The 21,659-nt window shown below is 32.2% G+C and overlaps 3 protein-coding genes across 3 annotated transcripts; all 3 read right to left on the bottom strand.

Moving 5' to 3' along the window:
* Nucleotides 1-980: 980 nt before the first annotated feature.
* LOC114182243 (26S proteasome non-ATPase regulatory subunit 13 homolog A-like) lies at nt 981-8,008 on the bottom strand. The gene is made up of 6 exons (XM_028069063.1): nt 7,759-8,008; nt 4,773-5,219; nt 3,312-3,392; nt 3,012-3,208; nt 2,811-2,910; nt 981-1,484 (listed from the first exon to the last, which is right to left on the bottom strand). The coding sequence occupies exons 1-6, from the start codon at nt 7,906-7,908 to the stop codon at nt 1,299-1,301; spliced, it is 1,161 nt and encodes a 386-aa protein (XP_027924864.1). The 5' UTR covers nt 7,909-8,008; the 3' UTR covers nt 981-1,298.
* A 6,219-nt stretch (nt 8,009-14,227) lies between these two features.
* Nucleotides 14,228-15,157, bottom strand: LOC114180346 (LEAF RUST 10 DISEASE-RESISTANCE LOCUS RECEPTOR-LIKE PROTEIN KINASE-like 2.5). The gene has a single exon (XM_028066642.1). It carries the CDS (start codon nt 15,140-15,142, stop codon nt 14,228-14,230), a length of 915 nt encoding a protein of 304 aa, XP_027922443.1. The 5' UTR covers nt 15,143-15,157.
* A 1,327-nt stretch (nt 15,158-16,484) lies between these two features.
* Nucleotides 16,485-21,452, bottom strand: LOC114182010. The gene is made up of 4 exons (XM_028068749.1): nt 21,137-21,452; nt 20,738-21,020; nt 16,648-16,803; nt 16,485-16,491 (listed from the first exon to the last, which is right to left on the bottom strand). Exons 1-4 carry the CDS (start codon nt 21,450-21,452, stop codon nt 16,485-16,487), a joined length of 762 nt encoding a protein of 253 aa, XP_027924550.1.
* Between the last annotated feature and the right edge of the window lie 207 nt (nt 21,453-21,659).

The following is a 21,659-nucleotide window of genomic DNA, read 5'->3' as shown; positions in this document are numbered from 1 at the left end:
TGTTTCATTTGATAACTGTTTCTCAAAATCAAAATTCTTTGAAATTGTCTTCTTTTTAAACATTTTGAGATTCATATATTCTTTTCCAGCCATACTTAACATTTTGATCTATCTTGAGCTTTTCTTTCTTTTTTCAACACTTTGTAATCTCAAGCAATTTTAACATTTTTCCATTCTCATAATTTTTACTCACTATTATACCTCGAGAGAGGCTTCTTAAACGGAAAATATTATGAATTTAAGAACCATTCTTTCAAATAAACTCTCTTGCACATTTCTTTTTATTCCCACCACCATTGACTGACCTCAATTCTCTTTTTAGGGAGTTCATCTAACAACAAAATATTACGTTTTTACGTTCTAGATTTCAAATGACTTAAAAACCAGAATTTATTCCCAACCTCCTTTAAATAAAAAATCTAAAAGGGCGTTACATTAAGAATTTACCATTTTATTTAGTCACCGTTTTCTGCGCAATTCTCTCGTCTTCTCCATAGATTTTCTTCAAGATCCTTTCCATGGCTTCCTCTTTCACTCCATCCAAATCTAAACATATTTCCACCGACTTTTAATAATCTTTTATTCAATGCTTCAATTTTCATTTCTTCTATTTGTGTTCTCTATTATAGATTTGATTGATATTTCTTAAGGTTAATACTTCATGTTTAACTTATCAACGTAATTATCACATTTGAAATGAAATCGTAAAACCTCTACGAATTCAATCTTTCTTTGACGAATATTGTTTTTCATACCGCAAAGCAGTTCAACCAAATGTTTCCATGAGAATTTCTAGTAACATATGGTTCATACTACAAGAAAAAAGGTATGTTCATCAAAGTGTTGTTTAGCATCTTCATCACCAATCGTGTCAATTCATCATTTTATTGCTATTATAAAAAAACAGCCTCGCACAAATAACGGAAGTTAGAATAATAGACAAAAGATTAGCTAATAGCAATAAAATTGGGCAAAAGAACGAAGGTGAATGCTTGGGACTGTTCAATGAAAAATAATTCTAAAAAGTCAATAAAAATGGACGTATCAAAGAAAATTCCAGATACAGTTTGTCATCACACTAATGCGTAAAAACAGCCTGGGTGGAGACGAGTTACCATGTCTGTAAGTTTGTAAGCATAGAACCAACAATTTCTAAGCCAAGTACAATCACTCAGAAAGCAGCAGACAAACCCAGGCACCATGTCACTTGGAAGTCTCCTCATCTTGTGTCGCCTAAGGATGTGTTCTCTTTAACCTAAGAAATTGTTACAAAGGGCAGAAAATAAATAGAAGAAAATTCACGATCCGATTAGATCGGGTGTTTCTGCCTCGATGGACAACAATGCAGTGTGTACTTTCCCTGTCCAACTGTCAAGTCTATCCCGTAAGGATTTGATCTGTTGAATACCCAGAACTCTTGGTTGCACCCAGGAAACGTGCACTGTGCCCTCAACTTGATCAATTATACCCTCAATTAGATGAACCTGCAAATAAAGAAATTCACTTTCAAGCTTTAGGTTTTAAAACGTTATTTGCCGAAGCTCTATATGATAATAATGAAGTTCTCAAATGCAGACATTACAGTAAAGAAACTTCCGATTGCTTTGCTTGGAACAGTTCATGGACAACCAAAAATTCTTTGAAACAAATTACATAATGCTGTAAATACATTCAGAATGATGTCTTAGGGTACTCGTAATAAACATTCAGTTATGGAGCAATATAAGTATTTCTAAACCACAGCCACAATATTAAACAAGACCTTCTGCTTAATCACTGAAAAGGTGTAGATATACAAGTAAAAACAACAAATTTATTTGAATGTGGAAAAAGATCCCACGTCTAAAGCAGCTTCAGGGGGTAATGAAAGGACAAGATGAAAGCAAGACTAAAGGTGGCTTTGGCTTTAACGGAACACCAATTCCAGACAGCCAAAAAAGTATTTCAACTTTCAACCTGGGACAAACCCTTTGGACTTTAATATGTGGCAAATAATCTCTCAAACTTCTAACATCAGATAAATAACGTATTCCGTGCAAACTTCCCAAGATTTATAAACCGTAGTAAAAGATGAAAATGCTCAACAAAATTTTAACCAAATATATTTCGTCACTTTAAGTCAATTAAACTCTCCAAACCAACCAATTGTCCCATTTTAACCCACTTCTTAGCAATGGGTTGTGGTTAATTTTCAGGTGACAAAAATAGAGTTAATTGCAAATGATAACTACAATGAGTTGTCCAATAGACAATAAAAGTCAACAGAATATTTACTTCGCAACCTACAACCAACAATATGGCAAGAAGTTACGTATTCCTTAAATGAAATCAAGCATCAAAAGCTCTTCTGAACATGTTTGAACAGGGAGGTCATACCACTCACTTTAAAAAAACTACCTCAAGATAAGAGGTAATTTCAGCATAGAAAAAATACATCACTAGGGGTTGCTTATGTATCACACCGTAATAACTAAAACTCAAAATAATCAACTATACATTTTATAAGTAATAATGAACACAACACAATTCTTCAACTGCGTAGGGACATGTCAACAACCACAACTATAGATTATAGTTTATATCTCCACTCCCATACAGAATATAAACTTAAAACACGATGATTAGTTGTCATTATAGGTCAAGTCATGATAGAAAATAATATACACCAATAAAAAGGATAAGAAGAGAACACCATAAGCTATTTCACATCTGCAAAAATGCATCACTTGAAAGTGTACTACTTTAAATGGTTGCAAAGAAAACCAAACATTTTCTACAATGTTTTCCTAAGAACTTCCTATACAACTTACAGATAAGCTCTTCATTAGGAGATGTTCCACATTCTCTATGGAAAGTTTTGTACGCTCAGCAATTACACTCAAGGGAATAGTTCGATCTTCTGAAGGCCGACTGCAAGCAATGGCAATCAATTTGAATTGGGAATGAAAACAAAAAGGGTTATTAAATACACCTCAACAGGTAACAACAATGTAATGTAATTAACTATACACCTGAATATAATCTCCATCAGACAGAGAATGTTGATCTTTTCCAACAACTTCTGTTCATTTTGAACCAGCGCTGGTTGGGCTCTTAAAGCAGCATTATGCACCCGACACAATTCTTGATATTGTACTAAATCACCGGAATTGAATGCCTGCAGAATATAGTAAAGCCATTCCACTTTTGTCCCTAGAAGACTCTTGATCTGTTTAACATATTACAGGCTGTGTGAACCAACATAGTAAAAAGATAGATGAAACAGAATTTTCAGAAAAAGGTGCTCCAAAATTTTTTACGTAATTACTCACTATTGGATGGGCAAGTAGCTCTCCGAAGTTGTAGATGTTGTCCCCAAGAAGCGCAGAGAGGGACAAATCGAATGCTAAATCCTATAAAATAAAAAAGAGAACATTAATTCATATAAAATCTGCAAACAAATAGAAACAAACCCATAAATGAGATAGAACACAATGAACTCTGCCTTAACCTCTCCTTATACCTTATAGAGAACACAGTTCACCTATATGTATTCATAAACCTCAGATGAAGATTCAATTTTATAACAAAAAAAAATGCATCGATTTATCTTCAAACTCCTCCACATTATTCTTTCTAAAGATGACACAATGACATTTGCAAAATAAAAGTAAAATAAGCTAAAATTTTAATAGATAATAGATAAATATTACATAAATAAAGAACGGTTAGACACATCAACTAGCTTCAATTACCACAGGGCAACATAAAACTGGACTTCAGCTGCCATGAGCTTTGTGCTCCCGTGTCATATATACATATATAGCCACATACACACATATACATAAGTAACTATAGGAGCAAAATGTGATTCAAGAGAATATCACTCCATAATACCCACAGTTGGATGTGCAGAAAACTACACTCATTGTCATTCTCACCCCCTGTAAATTAATAAACAGTCCTACTAGCCATATGCTTTTGGAAAGCATCACCGATTATCAAGCTCCTTACCATTGTCATCTTCCTTCTTCCCCTCCCCTACGGATTTTGTTTGAGTGAAAATACTATTTCCATAATTCAGAAAGAATTGTCATAGATGCAACAGTCACAACCAGTGTTGCCTAATTCAAAAAGTTTGGGCAGCCATCGCCATCCACTATTAGTAGATAAGGAGTTTGATGAATAAACAAAAGGATGCAATTTGCAAATGGAGAGGGTCAAGATGGAACATCATCAGAAAGAGTTTCTATAAAAAGAAAAGGAGGAGCTTCAGAAACTACAAAGCGGTTCTACTCGAACAATTGGAGAAAATAGTAGTGAGCAGGAAGAATTAGAAGATTGCCAAATATTAACTTGGAAATGTTAGGAGTGGAAGCTGAAGGAGATGCCTCTTTTTATGACAAGGAGAACAATTAAATTGATTAGAAGAGGGGATGAGAATTTATTTTGCAATGAGTCAATTGTGTCTTTAGTATTGCCCTATTGTTATGTGATGACAATCATGAGATTGAGACTTAGATAACTGTTGTGAGTTTTAGTTTTATGTTTTTTTAATATATTTGTCACTTTTACAGTTTTTTTTTAATCTGTACATGCGTGTGTGTGTGTGTAAACACATTGTCAGCCATGGCTTCTGCCATAAGCCGCTCTATTTATATGGTGGATTTTTTTGGCTTTCTATCTCCCCTTGCAATACAAATCATAAATTGATTCAAAAGTAACCAGTGTAAGTAAATAGCCATAATTTTAGACAACATAAAAGGAAATTTGCAACAATTGTGATGACACACCAGCTTGAATGATTCTGATAGAGACTCCACTGATGTGTATGCCAAATAGAGAAGGGCACTTTTGTAGAACTCTGCAAATTCCTGGCGGGTCTTGTGATATTGAGATGATACCCAGTAATAGTTAGCATATACAGATGGATCAATATCTGTCATGCTGTCAAGTGTAGTCTTCCCATCTTCCAGGAGTCTCTTGCTTTCCTTCTGGTCACCTTGCTCAAGCTTGAATATTGCTATTTGCATCTTAATGTAAAGAATAGGTTCTTCTATGCGCTGCTCTCTAGTGGCTTGCAGTTTCTCAATGACTGCTTCAAGATAACCAATCGCTGCTTCTTTTTCAGAATACTGCCGAGAAACTATAACAGCAAAATGTGCAAGCTTCAGAAGGTTGATTTTAGTCTCGAAGTCTGTGATGAAATTGTGATATAATTGAATCAAAGCATCACCGGCCTGAAAATTTTTGCAATAACTAATTATAATAAAAAAAAACATGAATAATGATAAGAATACACACCAGAAAGTGAATTTTATTCAATAAAGGTAGAGAAAAATTATATTAGAAGCAAAAAGGAAATAGCAATATCCACAAACTGTACAACATAATAAATAATAAAACGAAATCAAACATAATAGTTAATAGTTGAATAGAAGAATGAGTGACATGACTAACATAATGGAATCAAACATAATATCATATGCAATAGTTAAGTAGAGGCATTACTGGACGATAAAGTGGTCAGGGAAGTTCTACTTTGGGATATCCAACAACCAATGTTGTTAAATAGTGGCCATGGAAGCGCTATGCGGAAATCACTCAGGCACCAGGAAATGGCAATGGGGTGGATGGTTTTTATGGTGAGTTGTGGCAGCCACAAAACGCAAGGCAGACATGGCATCTGAAATGGCATGGCAAAATGCCTGTCAAGAATAAAGAGATGAATGAGTTGGGTCATGACACCCAGCCCAAAAACAATCTGAAACTCTAAAACAATAAAAGAATGGCCTGGTCCGTGCAACCCAACCCAAACCATTCCTAAAAGAGATTGAAAACCTTGTAAATGTATAGAATACAGGTGGACTGCATGACCCACCCAAAAACTATTTTTTAAAAGATAAGGCCCACAACCTAACCCAAGCCACCGCCCAAACAATTAGTGAAACAGCCCACTAGTTCGAAAACCTTAAACCAAAAGAAAAGAAAGGCGTCTGGACTATGTTGCAAAATTGCACGAAGCTTGACAACCATCCAAGCCACTCACATGCATCTCCAGCAACCACTGCACCTGAGATGGATCAGCACCACAATACCCTTGCACCCAGCAACTAATTACATCCATTTATGGCAACCACGACCACACCAGAGATGGACCACCACAGCACCAGAGTTGTACAATACGGAACCACCCCAGCAACTCTCACAGCCATCTCCAACTACCAACCAGAGACTGACTGCCATCTCTGGTGACTACCCTACAACCTCTGTTTAATTTCTACATTTTTTTTATTTCTTATCTTTACCAATATGAATATACTATATTTTTCTTCAACCATATCCATGCTTCCACCATACCCCGCGAAGACATCTACCATGTTTGTAAGGCAGATTGTTCACTATCCCCCCACCAATATCAACATCAATCAGTTAGCAACCTCCGTACTATGAATAAAAGGCAAGAATCCCCGCTCAAAGTTGGACAGATTAATGACCCAAAGATTTGTCACAAAACCCCCCACGCAATTAGACGGAAATCTTACAAAAAGGGAAGAGATGCTAAGAGTTCATAAGTTTCATTTCAGGAGAGCTCAAGACAGAATGAAGCAATTGGCCAATACACATAATGTTGACAGACAGTTTCAAGTAGGAGATTAAATTTATTAGAAACTTCATTCCTGTAGGCAAGGCTCAGCAGCAACTAGAATTGATGAAAAATTGGCTCCTAAGTACTATGGTCCTTTTCCTGTGATTGATAACGTCAGGGCAGTGCTTACAAGTTACAATTACCAAGCACTTTCCAAATGCACAGTGTATACCATGCTTATCAGCCAAAGAAATACATTGGTGATGCTACAAATTCCTCAGTTTTGTCTAGCCATATTACTGATATTTCGTATGCAAAGGAACCAGAAGCCATACTTGACGGAACCTTTGTCAAAAAGAGAGGACAGGCAGTGACAAAAGTACTGGTGCAGAGGAAAAATCATCCTGAAGACGCAACTTGGAAATATTACTTTGATCTTCCAAGAAAATTTCCACATTTTTGTAATCCTTGAGAAGGATTTTCTTAAGGGGGGTACATTGTTAGAGTCTGTATTTTTAGTAGTTAGTTGAGTAGTTATAGCCAAATTAGTTAGTTGATGACAGCTAACTACTAGTTAAGTAACTCTATATATAGTTAGTGTGAACATAAGTGAAAGCTCTCTTGCTTTTGATAGAAAACTGTAATTCTTCTTCTCTGTTTTTCTCTATATCAAGAAAGTCTCGAGGTTCTTTCTATTATAGAACTTCCTTCAATTTGAGATTCTTTGAGCTCTTTAGTTCATAGTATCTTGGCATCTATTGGTAACCGTATCACACATGTTCCAAACGTTATATAATAATATACCAGGTCGCTAAAAATCTTCACTCATGACTCCCCTCCAAATCCAAACAATTCAAACTGTAAAACCCAACTCCAAATCAGGAGCCCAAATATGTACTTTCAAGCAAAAGCCTAAATACAATCCATTAACAACCCCACCCACATTTCCCACCCAAAGTCTTCGGATCCCAAACGAAAACCAAACGTTCCAAAATATAAACAAACTCCCAAAAAAATACCCTAACAGCAGCACAATCACTCTCTCGAGACCACATCCCCCCTAACTCCCAAATCGAACTCACACCAACAATGAAACAAAAAATAAACAAATTAAAACCCTAAACCAACAATTGCCGAAACAAAACAAACCTAAAACACTCCAGCTTGAGTGCAAAGAAGAGGAGTGGAACCTGAAAAACAGCGAGTGCGACAAACTGCTCGAGTTTGAGGGTGAGCTGATGCCAAAGCTTCTTCTGATACAGATCCGCTAGCGAATTGTACCAATCGGCGAGCTCAGGTTGCGAATTGCGCAACGATTCCAAGTATTGCAGAGCAGCCATGGCGATTCACGCGAGAAAGAACCCCAAAATACGAAATAGAAAACCTCTGTAGTTTGTCTCTTATTTCTTCTGGATTTATATTCTTCTGTATTTTTAAATTTAACATTTACTTTTCCTTTTCTTATTTTCTTATATTCTTTTCAAAGAAATAAATCCTTTTTTTTTTATAATTTAACCAATAAGTTGTTGTTGCAATTTACACATAATCAATTGTGACATTTTGACAGCATATTTTACTTTTATACATTCATATATCAATTATTTGAATTTATAAAATAGATTAATATCAACCGTTATTTCTATTTAAAATTAACTAAATTGTATAAAAATTGGACCAATAAACTCTTTTACTCGTTGAATCATCAATTGAAATAAAAGAAAAAAAAAAAACTGATGGACATTATAATCAAAGAGAAGCAACGAGGAAGGAACCTCCTCTCTTCGTACTAGAAAACTACACAATTACTTTGAAACTATGCAAGCTATCATCAACAACTGTGTAATAGTCACTTAAACATCGAAGAGTTGTGTTGTGTAAATTAATTTGGGTTACAAATAAAGAAACATACACTGATAATTCAAAACAGTTTTATATTTCTTACATTTGTATTATAATTGTTGTTTTAACTTTGAAAAAAAATTGATTTTGTTATTCATTATCAATGAACCAAATACTAACCATTTTCTTAAAAACTAAAGCAAATTGAAATACTAAATAAAATCATTAAGGGTGGACAAAAAATCTAATTTTTATGATCCAATCCATTTTTTATATGATCAAATCCATTTAATATTCATTATATTAAAAATCCAATTCATTTAAAATCCATTTTATTAGATCTAGATATCAATCTAATCTACATTTTATATATTATATGAATTGGATATGTATTCTCGAAATCTAGATTTTCAAAATGGATAATCCAAAATATCCAATTCAAATTTTCACTTTATATTTTTTGTTAGGTTAGGCTAAAGGTTGAGACGGACTAGCCCAAATTAGTCGTATTTGATTGAGTTGGAATGACCTTGTACAAAATTTGGCCAAATTAGGCCAAATTCTGTCAAGTCGGTCTCGATCGAGATTTGACCCAGTTGGTCCTCGACAAAATTTGGAAGTATTCGGCCAAATCTGTCAAATTCTTTGGTGTCAGCCCTATGGACACAAATTTGGATCCACATCCATTATTTGGATCCAAAATGGATGTGGATTAGATTTTCGATAGAGCTGACACCATAGAATTTGACAGATTTTTTATCGAGGCCAAATTTCAGCATGGGATGAACTTAGATGATTTGGAACAAATTTCAGTTGGGGACGACATGACCAAATTTGGGCCAAGGTCGACTCGACAAAATTTCAGGGTTGACTCCACTAAATTTGTCGGTCGGGACCGACTTGACTAAATATGGCCAATTTTTGATCATAGCTGACTAAGTTGAATATAGTCAAATTTCATTCACGACTTACTTGATCGAATACAGCTAAATTTGGGCTAGTGCCGACTCGACCAAATTTTGGTCATGACCAGCTCGACTGAATTTGGCCAAATTTAGGTCAGGACTGACTCGCTAAAAATATATTTAATCCAAATTAAATAAATAATGCTTCCTATGCGATCATTAACCTAATAATATTATTTTTACAACTTAAAATTTAAAGATACCTATTGTTCTCTCTTTTGATCTAACATGAAAATAGTGCTCTCTTTCGTAGGGTAAAATTTAAAGATACCTACTAGTGCAGTTTTGGCCTTTTAACTTGCGTTATAGGCCTCGGTTGTCGCTCAACCGAAGCATAAAATGGCGCGGTGCCAATTTTGTAATTTTTTTCAACTTTTATGCCTCGGTTCATTAGAAAACCGGTGCCTCGGTTCTAATATGCCTCGATTTTGAAGACTCGAAGCGTAAAAGTTGGCTAATATTTTTGGCCTCGATTGGAATTGAACCGCTGCCAAAAACCGGTTTTCTGCCTCGGGTGGAATTGAACCGCTGCCAAAAACCGGTTTTCTGCCTCGGTTAAAAATTGAACTGAGGCCAAAAGGTTCATTAGGGTTCAAAAATCGCGAATCACTTTTTTCCTCTTCTTCCTCGCGTGCACGTTCTCTCTCTCAGCCACCCACCTCCACTGCTGCTGTTGCACTCCAACCACTCACAACTACTAGACGTTTGGCTCATTCGTGTTTTGGCTTGGCGAAGTGCGATTTGGGGCTCGCGAAGTGGGCATCAGTTCGTTGTGTTACAGGTGCATGGTAGATTGGTGTTGTGCGTGGATGGAGATCTGTCGTTGATGGTGGCGAGACGTGTAGTGGCGGCAGCGTGAAGAAACTTGTCATTGCGAAGGAGGTGGTTTCGCGATTTAGAGGAGGAGACGCGATTTAGGGTTTGTGATTTGCTGCAGATTGTTGATTTTTGTTTGCATTTATGTAAGTGTGATGTTCACATTTTTGTGTATGAAGAACATGGAGGTTGCACGATTCAAAAATTGCTCTTACGATGAAGGAGAAGACTGCAGTGGTTACAGATCTTTCGTTTTGAGTTTCAGATCTGGCGGTGGTTGACGGAGTTGTGGTGTAACCATGGTGACTACCTAGGGTTTCTGGTGGAGAAGATGGGCAGAGAAGCACATATGGCCTCGGTTCTCAGCAGAACCGAGGCAGAATATGGAGCTTCTGCTTCGGTTGAGACCCGAAGCAAAATGCTAACCTTTTTGGTCTCGTCCTAATATGCCTCGGTTCTAGAACCGGGGCAAAATGACAAAAATAACCACTGCCAAAATATGGGTGAACATTGGTAGGTCTAATCCAATTCAAATCCAATTTTAACAGTATAATCCAATATTTTAAAATTTATATTTGACCTTTTAATTTTTTGAGTTAGCCCAATTAATTCAGTCAGATTTTTTAGGATTGCTAATTTATACTAAATTAATTTTTTAATAAAAATAATACTTTTTGTTTTAAATAAATGACATAAAAACAGTAAATTTTTAACTTAAAAAAATACTTGTATAATTATAATAATGATTATTATACTAGACTATGAATTTATATTATTTACTACTAAATTTTAACAAAATAATATCATATTAAAAATAAAATTTAAAATTTAAAACGTATTTACAAATTTAGAAATATTAAAATATAAATTTGAATTAAATTGAATATTCATAAAATTTCAATTCGTTATTAGAATATGGTTATAATTATTTATTTTATTCAATTTTATTTATCTAATATTACGCGTTTATCTTTCGGACTTTTTTGAATCGAGTCGATTCTTACATATTTAATGAAGAGAAAGTGAGAGAGAACAAAAAAAGTTTGGAATTTAAATAAAAGGGCAAGTGATTTTTATTTATTTATTTTTGTAGACTTTAATCCCCTTCTTTTACATTTTTTTTCTTTAAGAAAGTAAAAAAGAAAATGCATCATTTTTTCTCAATGTTTTTCATGCATATTAAATAAACCAATAGAAAGAATTTGTATAGCTGGATTGAATTTCTCAGTGAAGAAGACAATATTGTCTGTGGAAAATTATGCAAGTATCAATTTTGGCCACGATTTTTCTTCATCTACAAAGTTTAAATATGCGACATAACTTAAAAGTGAGGTAAGTATTTATATAAACCACAACAATTGTTATTTACATAATCTTCATCCACTAGGTCAAATCCACAGGTTTTATGCATAAGTATTCATTGACATTTTAATATATTAATCTGTCATTTATTATTTTTTTTATGGATTATATCTTTTTAGCTTAAATACCTTTTTGATTCTCATTTTCATAGTGTTTGTTGCCGATGGTCCTCATTTTGACAGAATGTTTAAAATGGTCCTCATTTTTGCAATTCGTGTTTTATTTGGTTCTTTTCTGTAACGCCGTTTAAATCATTAACGGAACATTGTACATGTGGCACGATTTGTATTAGGGTGTGTTACGTGTATTGTACAAGTGTGTATTTGGGGATAAATAAGTGAGATAGGGTTTTGGTAAGGAATGTTTGGGCAGTTGGTGAGTTTTTGCAATCTTGTTCCTCCATTCCCAATTGGTGTTGCTGCAATCTTCTTCTTCCTACAATCCCATTATATAGGTATGTTACTGTCTCAATCTTCGTGCACTGTTGGTGGTTCAACGAGAAATGGATTAATCCCGAGTTGTAGCTGCGGATAGATGACAGCTTTGAGGATGGCCAGAACTCCAAAGAATATTGGTAGAAAATTTTGGGTACAATCTGTTTTTATTTTTGTGTTAATAATAAATTGGTTTTAACTTTTGGTTTATTGATTTACAGAGTGGTGGTTCCAATAATGTGGGCTGCAACTTTTTCAAATGGTGGTGTTGATGAAAAGGATGTCATCATCATGACACAAATGAGGCAAATTAATGATGTGGAGAAGTCATTGAAGGTTGCTGAGAAGAGGCTGCAATTAGTGATAGGGTTCACTTGTGTTGTTATTGTATTATTCATACTGTTATTGTGTGTAATCTTTTAAAGTCCAATCTATTTTGTACTATTGTTAAATGAAGAAATGAATTAGTTTGATTATGTTGATATTAGTCCCAACATGTTCAAAATGACATCTTAATCAGAGCATATTGAAGTAAGTGATATTGATCTAAGCTTGGGAAAAATTAAATTGATCTAAGTCTGGAAGAAGTTAAATTCATAACGTTAATTCATCCTGATCAAAATGCACTACATCAATGTTTGGCAAAAGTGAGACTGAACGAAGTTTAAGGAAAGTCAAAATGCAGTACATCAATAATGAATTCTACATAAGAAATTCCAAAAAATAACTAAGACGTTTGTAGCTGCTATCATGGCCTCCTCCTCCTAATCTGTAATTTCATCCTAAACTGCTGAGATGGTTTTTCTAGTGTTGGTAATGGTGTTGCTTGACTCTCCACTTCATTCCTTGGTGGTTGAGTTGTTTGAGTTTCAACCGTTGGTGCATTCTCAGCAGTTTCAGCAGTTGGTGCATTCTCAGCAGTTTGGGCATCTGGAATCGAAAGACAAATAAACCCAAAAATAGAATTACGAAAACCCTAACCCACGAGCAAACACAACCCAGAAAACTCTAAACCCACTTACCTCGTTGATGATGATTAATTGGAAAATTGAGATGAAGAGCGCAACTGCAATCCAATGATGAAATGGCAAGTATTAGCTGTTTCCTCTGCAAATCCGAGCTCAAGAAAGACAAAGATGAAAAAATTTCTCTAATTGTAAAATTTCCCCTAAATTGAAAAATTAACGTTAATTAGTCACCTGTACAGTACATAACACACCCTAATATAAACTGTGTCACCTGTACAATGCTCCGTTAATGATTTAAGGGCGTTACAGAAAAGGACCAAATAAAACATGAATTGCGAAAATGAGGACCATTTTAAACATTCGGTAGAGATGAAGATCATTTTAAACATTCTGTCAAAATAAGAACTATCCGCAACAAACACTACGAAAATGAGAACCAAAAAGGTATTTAAGCCTATCTTCTTTCATTATTTTCTCATCCTTCCTTCATTATGTGTTTATTTCATTAAATTTATATCTCAAGAAAGAGAATCTGTTGACGACTAACAGTACTCTTATTTTTTGAAAATTATTTTCTCTGTTTTGAATAAAAGAAATTGTTTCATAAAATCATTTTTTGAAGATTATTTAAAAAAATAAGAAAATTTTCACTGTGACTCAATTTTTTTACTCTCATCTTTTATTTCCTGATGATATGGCTTAGTGTGAGTCATTGATTCTTTTAAATGAAAAGATAATAATACATCAATCAACGGTTTACACTAAGCCACCTTATAAATTAAAGGATGTGAACAAAAAAAAATTAATATCATTGTTAAAAAAAATAATATCTCGTTTTCATATATGAAATAAGAAAAGGAGCAACTAACGTTAAATTATTTTCTATTTTAACTTTTTTTATTACTTGTGTTCTTTATACTATTTTATTTTTGATTTGATATATTCATGATATACTATTTCATCTGTGAAGCCATAGAAGCATCATTTATTTAGCACCCCTTTTCATTGTTTTAAGCCACATTGTTCCGAGTTGGAAATATTTAATCAAACTTAATCATACTTCCACCATCATTGTACACAGTATGCATAATATAAAGTACACTAAATTAACTGGTTCCGGTGTCTTGCTTTTATTTTGCATTCAATTATTAACATTTGTCTCATGAAATCAACATGATTCTCAAGATTTTCGAAAGTACAAAAGTAAAGGCTGATCCGTTCAACAGTATGAAAATAATCATAAGATTTATCAGATATCGAATGAAGTTAATTTCATTAAGAGCAAGAAGATCCTGATACTGATCTGGTAGGAGATGAAAACAAAGGTTTTGGTGGCATTTCCAGGGAATTTATGCTGCTTTCCAACATGTCAATTACTCTTCTCATTGTAGGTCTGTCATATGGAAAGGTTTGAATGCACCATAGACCAACTATGGTCAATCTCTTTGCTATTTCATTCTCTTCAGGGACTATCCCTTCATATTGTCTTAAATCAGTGCACATCTGAAGTCTCTTATGTATCCAATTCGGAAAATATATCTCACTAGTGTGGCTGGCTTCACCATTAATGTTCTTCCTTCCTCCTACCATTTCTAACAACATCATTCCAAAACTATAAACATCAGACTTGTGTGAAACTCCTGCAAAATGTGTGTTCAACACTTCTGGAGCTGCATACCCCATTGTTCCTCTGGCTTCGGACATAGAAATGATGCTTTCATTTCTAGGACAAAGTTTTGCTAACCCAAAATCAGATATCTTAGGACAAAACTTTTCATCCAAAAGGATGTTATGAGGTTTTATGTCAAAATGTAAAATTCGAGTTTTGCATCCTTTGTGCAAGTATTCTAACCCTTGAGCTACACCCATTGAAATTTGAAAAACAATATCCCAACTCAAGGGTGCAATGCTTTCGGGGCCTTTTCTAAAAATGAACTTCTCAAGGGAGCCATTGGACATGAATTCGTAAATGAGGACTCTCTTGCGACCTTCCAGACAGAATCCAAGAAGAGTGACAATATTAACATGAGAAGTTCTACTTATGCTGGCAACCTCGTTGATAAATTCTTCATCATTCTTTTTTGTTTCGTTCAACATCTTTATAGCTACAAGAATACCATTGGATAGCTTGCCTTGATACACGGTACCAAAACCACCTTGTCCTAGTTTAACTTTGAAGTTGGTTGTCATTTTCTTGACTTCTGATAACCTATACCTTTGTATAGTTAGAGCGGCATGGTTTTTAAGGAATGCTTCAATGTTTTGGTTACTTTTTGTAGTCAACCCAAAATGTCCTTGCCACAATGATAGCTTGTATATTAAACACAAAATGGCTAAACATATCAACAATCCAACAATCGCTGCACCTGTAGCACCTGTTGGCAGATTGATGCAGTATGAGCATAAATGAACATTTGATATATTATTTCTGATAGGCCAGTACAATGAAACTAAGCCTCGAAATAAGAAAAAAAAAATTAAGTTAGAGACAATTATTTTTTCATATATATGTATTTTTTATGTATGGATGTAACTATTTTATTGGGTAGTTACTATATTAGACAATTATACATGTTTTAGTGATATATGTTGCTCATAGTTATTTATGGGAGAAAGGTATACCAGTTTGAACGTTTATTTGAGAACAACAACACCACCAACATATCAGATAATGGAACGGATATAATTTTCCTTAAATTGAGAATCTATAAAAAGCAACAACAATAAATAGAAATAGTAAAATACAATGGGAACATTTATCCAACTATACATTTTTTAGCTAAGCAATTAAATCATTTCTCACTTATATGGCCAAGCCTTCGATGCCACAAAGATACATCCATATATGTATAGCAGTCACATTGTCTTTAGCAACCAAAGCATTAGTTACAATTTAGAGTTTTTCTCCCCTTTATCCATAACCAAGTTACCTTTAGCGAGTTTCCAATTTTTAGGATCAAAGTGATTATCATAACAACTATCATTAAACAAATGCATCGATATCATATTAAAACGAATATCTAGAACATGTTTGACTCCTCTAAGTCATAACTGCACTTCCATGTTGGTTTGTAGACAAACATCACCAACACCGATAATCTTTGAAACATTAAAATCATTTCTTAGTTTGCCAACTCCTAGACATAGATACCAACAACATTAAGTTAGAGAAAAATTAGTTAGAATGAAAATTTTGATGTCTTAATTAATGATCAAGTTTTGTATTTCTTAAGGTTAAGTTCTAATTTTGATTGGAAAACACCCTCAAAGCACCTATATTTTTTTTCTACTTCTAAATTATAGTGTCCTATAATGTGGCAAATTGAAAGTATTCATTTCAAAATTAGAGAAAACCCTAAACCCTAAGTATTCATTTCAGACTCATAAAAGAAAGAGAGAAAGGCATCAACTTGACTATTAAACATTAAGCATGTGGAATAAAACATGTTTTGAATATTAAAGAACTAGTGAAAGGGGAAATAAAAAGATATTGTGTTTATTACCTATAATGAGTTTCCTTTCTTTGTTCCACTTATTGCCTGTAACCAAGGAGAGGAGGGCATAAGAACATTGTTAATAATCTTATTGAAAAATGTTATTCTCAATGAAAATGCAATGAAAAGAGTAATACTTTAGTTAAACTAATTTAAATCACATGAGAGATGAGCACATACTAGTAGCATCATAAGATTTACCTGGGGTGTTTGACGGAGAAGGAGTAAGAGGTGATGATGGTGTTGGTGTTGGCATTGCCGTTGAAGGTGGTGGGGGTGATGGTGTTGACATTGGCGTTGAAGGTGGCGATGGTGTTGGTATTGGTGTTGGCATTGGCGTTGGAGTTTGCGACGGTGCTGAGTCCATACCATAAATCCCATCGTTTAGAGTGCATAGAATGAATAACAAATAGATGATTGAACTATTGCTACACATATAATATACAACTTAATGCCAACTATCAAATCCTCCAAAGATAATTACTCAATACTTATATCCTTAAATTTGTACTGTGTAAATTTTTCAATTTTTTGTAATATTTTCCCGACAAATTTTTCGTCAAAATTCATAAAAAATCATTTTTTAAGAGACTTTATATATACTAGTGTCAAAACAAGTGTTCTTGAGTTTCTGTATATTTATTTTTAAATATGTATGATATTATATTAGTAGATGATAATATTATAATATCATTAAATTAATGTACAAAATAAATTTATATTTATTAAGAGCAAAATGGAATGAATGGAGAAAAGAAGAGAAAATAACGGTTGATGAATGGAGAAAAAAAAAGAGAATAATCTCAAAATAATTTTATTGAAAATATGTAAATATAATTTTTATTTTTTAAAAAGTAAATAAATTATTTATTTTAAAGGATAAAATAGAAATAATAATTATAGTCATTTTTTTTATAAACGACCAAGGAACACTCCTTCATGCACCTCCATAGATTTCATTATCCACCCTATAAACTTGTGGAATGACCTATTTGTCCATACCGTTGCGATACCCCTTTCCTTCCTTCCTCTCCTCCACCGATATCCCACTTCCTCTTTCTTCTTTTCCCATCGATTCAGTGATCCCTCCCTCCCTTTCTTCTCACTCCATTGATGCGTTGGTCATTTTCTATTAAACAAAAACATTTTAAATTTTACAATTTAAAATAATTTTTTTATTTATATTTTAAAACGTTTAATTTAAAATATAAATATTATATTTTAGAATATAGATTGAAAATATAGAAATTATATTTTAGAATGTAAAAAAGAAAAAAATATATTTTTGATCCTTCAAATTTAACCTAAAAAGGGAAAAAACGGCTAAGCTGACACTAGTTCTTTTTTTGTAAAAAAATTTAAATAACATGTGCATGCCAATTATTATTTTTAGCATTATCCAAAAATATGGACTAAAAACAATAATTTTGAAAGTGCAGGAATCAAACAATGATCAAGTTTCAATCAGGGACTATTTTTAAATTTAGGTCAAACTTGAGAAAAAAACATATTTTTCCCTTTAAATTTTAACAAAAAAATTAAAAGTAATAACTAAAAGTAACTAAATATTAGCGTAGAAACTAGATGAAATAATAAAAAGGAGAAAAGAAAATGAAACTAGTGACAAATTAAAAAAAATTAATATAGTAGTTAGAGGTGATAAAAGATGTCAACACAACTCATTTTGGACTATAAAAATAGATCGGATCAAGCTAATATGTCACATCAAAACAATCAAAAGTTGCAACATGCCTGACCTGCCATTTTTTATTTTTAATTTTAATTTTTTAGATTTTGTTTGTATATATAATTATAAATAAATATTTAAAGCATTTTTAATAATATATATTTTCTAAAATTTTAAAATAATTATTATATTTATATATTAGATTATTTTTTTATAATTAATAATTTAAATTATAACAATATTATATATTTACATTTTTAAAAAATATAATATAAAAATTAATCTTTTTAATTTTTATTTAAAAAATAAAAGTAATAATATATATATATATATATATATATATAATATATATATATATATATATATATATATATATATATATATATATATATATATATATATATATATATATATATATATATAACAAAATGGAACACCGGACCCGCTTTTGTCCGTCAATTTAACAAATTAGATAAGCTAAGGCAAAATCGACTAATAAGTTAAAAATTGTAACCTTACCTATCCCTTATTGGGTTGATGTGTTGGCGGATGAAGCATAGGGCATTTTGACATTCTAATAGCAATTACTACTAAAAAGTCAGTTAACAATATTATAAAAGATAAATTTAAAATTTATAGAATATGTACAAGAGAAAATCATGCTTATATATGTAGCTATAGATATTACATTTTCTTAAGAGTTACATATATAATATTATTTTTAATAAAATATTATATTATAATAAAATACTAATTTATACTGTATCGACTAATCACATTCTGAATTATGATAATATTACCTTATGTTTAGTATCTGGCAAACGTAAAAGTATTTAATATACGAATCAATTACAATAATGTTGGAGGAGGATTTAGAATTATTTTAATTATTTTACTATTTAGTTAGTCTTTTTTTCCAAACACCTAAAAAGTCACTGAATTTTTTCTAATCTGGGTCAAGAGACCAAATTAACCCCAATGTTTTCTCTAACACGACAAAATTATCTACCAAAGTTTCCGCAACTAAAGCCTAAATACCATGTCAATGACGGTGGAATGCACATTACACCATTTGCATCTCATCCCAATAGAAATTGTCTCGTCTAATTAGAAAAATATGGTGCGTGTAAACTGGTTAATTATTTTTCAAAGACACCATTTTTAATAATTATTTTTTACTCATGAGATATTTTCATATTTGCGATGTTCTATTACATCACATCTCAAAGAATTAATATTAAATTTATTATTTGTAATTCTTTAAATCTTAAAAAATATTCATCTAATTGAACAATTAACATTTTAGCAGTCAAAGTTTAAATTTTTTTGTTTTCATCTTCACAAAAGCTTCGCTCTTATTAATTTAAAAAAAAATAAATCTATTTTTTGTTCTGCACATCGATCTACTTATTTTTAAGTTTAAAATTTGAAAATAATTTATCATATTCTAACTTTTAAGATTATAATGAAATATATGTTTCCTAATTAATATTAGATAATTTTAACTTCACTAAGAAAAATATTTTACACATTATTTATATATATATATATATCATTCTATTTTATTTTATTAAATTAAAATTTAATTTTTGTAATAAGTTTTATTATTTTATATATTTATATGTATACTTTTTTTTTAATTTTAACTATTATTTAAGATATTTAAACTGAATTAAATTTATTGGACAAATTTTTGATGATTATTTTGTAAACAATAAGGCATCTTATTTTTTTATATATAATAAAATATAAAATATTTATGAGTTTTTTAAAGCTTGAATATTGTTTTAATTTTTTAATTTTATAGGATTTTCTTTTTATGTCGAAGCTTATTATTTTTATCTTTAATTTTATTAGTGAATTAACGTAGTACTCTTACAAATGTGACATGTTAAAAGATGGACGGACAATGATAGTTTAAAAAAAATTGACAAACTTTGCAAATTATGTTTGTTAAGTCACATCAAACATTTATTTCTCTCTTAAAAAAATAATTTTTTATAAATTAAATTTTGACAATTTTTTTATAATTTAAGATTGCACTTTTTAAGTAATTTTCTATTTTTTTTTTATTTTTTTTATTTTTTTATATCCATCCTAAAATTACTTAAAAGATAACATTTAAAATAATAAGAAACAAATTTCAAAACTTTTCAAAATCACACAAAACTTTTCTTTTATCCAATGAGATGTGCTACGTTGACATTATCAAAATTTGTAAAAATATTTTTACATGGACACATGTTTCATGTAATATACACATGGGACATCATTCTTTGTTATATTAGAAAATCGTTATTAGAAAATCGTTAATATTGTTTGATCGTCGGCACTAAACTTATTTATCAATTAAATTTAGAGATAATAAAAAAGTTTAAGAAATGTTAAGGAATAATGGAATTTGGGTTCTTTATTGATTTTTTTTGTTATTTTTTTATTATGTCTTCATAATACACTAATTATACTAATTTTGACATTTTAAAATATATTAAAAAAATATTTAAAAAGACAGCACAGAAAAATCAATAAAAAATATGTGCGCATGTGAGTGAGAAAGTGTTTTCACCACAAGACATTAAATATATATAATAGGGAAAAGAAAACATACTAGGAATGGGAAGCACGCAATGCAAAGCATTCTCAGGAGTGTCCATAGATCTGCACAATCCACCACCACCACTATAGTAAACGTCAAACCCATGAGAAGCAGCTTCTTGGAGTGAGTCTATTCCACCATCAGACTCCACCCAAAATTCTCTGAAAATCAGCACATGGATACGGCGCTCGCATCTCTCAAGCTCAGGAAACTTCGCCGACAACTCTTCTGTCATCTCAGCATAAAAACCAAACTCAGTTCTATCATTCTTGCACGTAAAGTTCTTCCCACCTAAGGAAAATCCAGAGGGACAGCCGTAGAATACGGTTATGTTGTGCATGGTTTCGGGGTATTCAAAGATCGTGGAGTTTAAAGAAGTGTTACTGTGTTAGTTAAGTTCGAGGAACAATCGTCATAGACAATGTCTGTTCGAACCAACCTCATGGTGTCATGCAATGTATCGATCCTTAGCACTGTGAAATTCTGCGACTCAAATTGAAATTTTGTTTGGTTATCTTCTTCACAGTTGAGCTTTAACTGCTTACTGCTGGCGCAGTAACTGGGTCGGTTCTGACCCCAGAAAGGGTAGTAAATGTTGGACACGTTTCCGCATGTGTATGGTCTGCTACAATCGGTTCCTTCTTCTTGGCAGTGGGATTGTGGAGAGATAGCTAAGAAGAAGAAGATAGAGATGGTGAGGAGTGAAAGGACATGGTGATCCATCGTCAAGGACTTCATGTTTGTTACATCATACTATTTGCCTTAGACAGAAAATTGCTATACATATCAACACAATTGCAACTGCTGCACCTGTAACACCTGTTAGCAGATACATTTCGTTATAAGTATTAAAAGAGCCAGCAGAAGTATAAGAAAAATTTATTACCTATAATAATGAATTTCATCTTTTTGTTCCATTTTTTGCCTGCA

The sequence above is a fragment of the Vigna unguiculata genome, chromosome 4, assembly GCF_004118075.2.
Source record: "Vigna unguiculata cultivar IT97K-499-35 chromosome 4, ASM411807v1, whole genome shotgun sequence".
Classification (NCBI taxonomy): Eukaryota; Viridiplantae; Streptophyta; class Magnoliopsida; order Fabales; family Fabaceae; genus Vigna; species Vigna unguiculata.
Note: the sequence above shows the minus strand (reverse complement) of the source record. Positions and strands in the feature narration are given on the sequence as shown.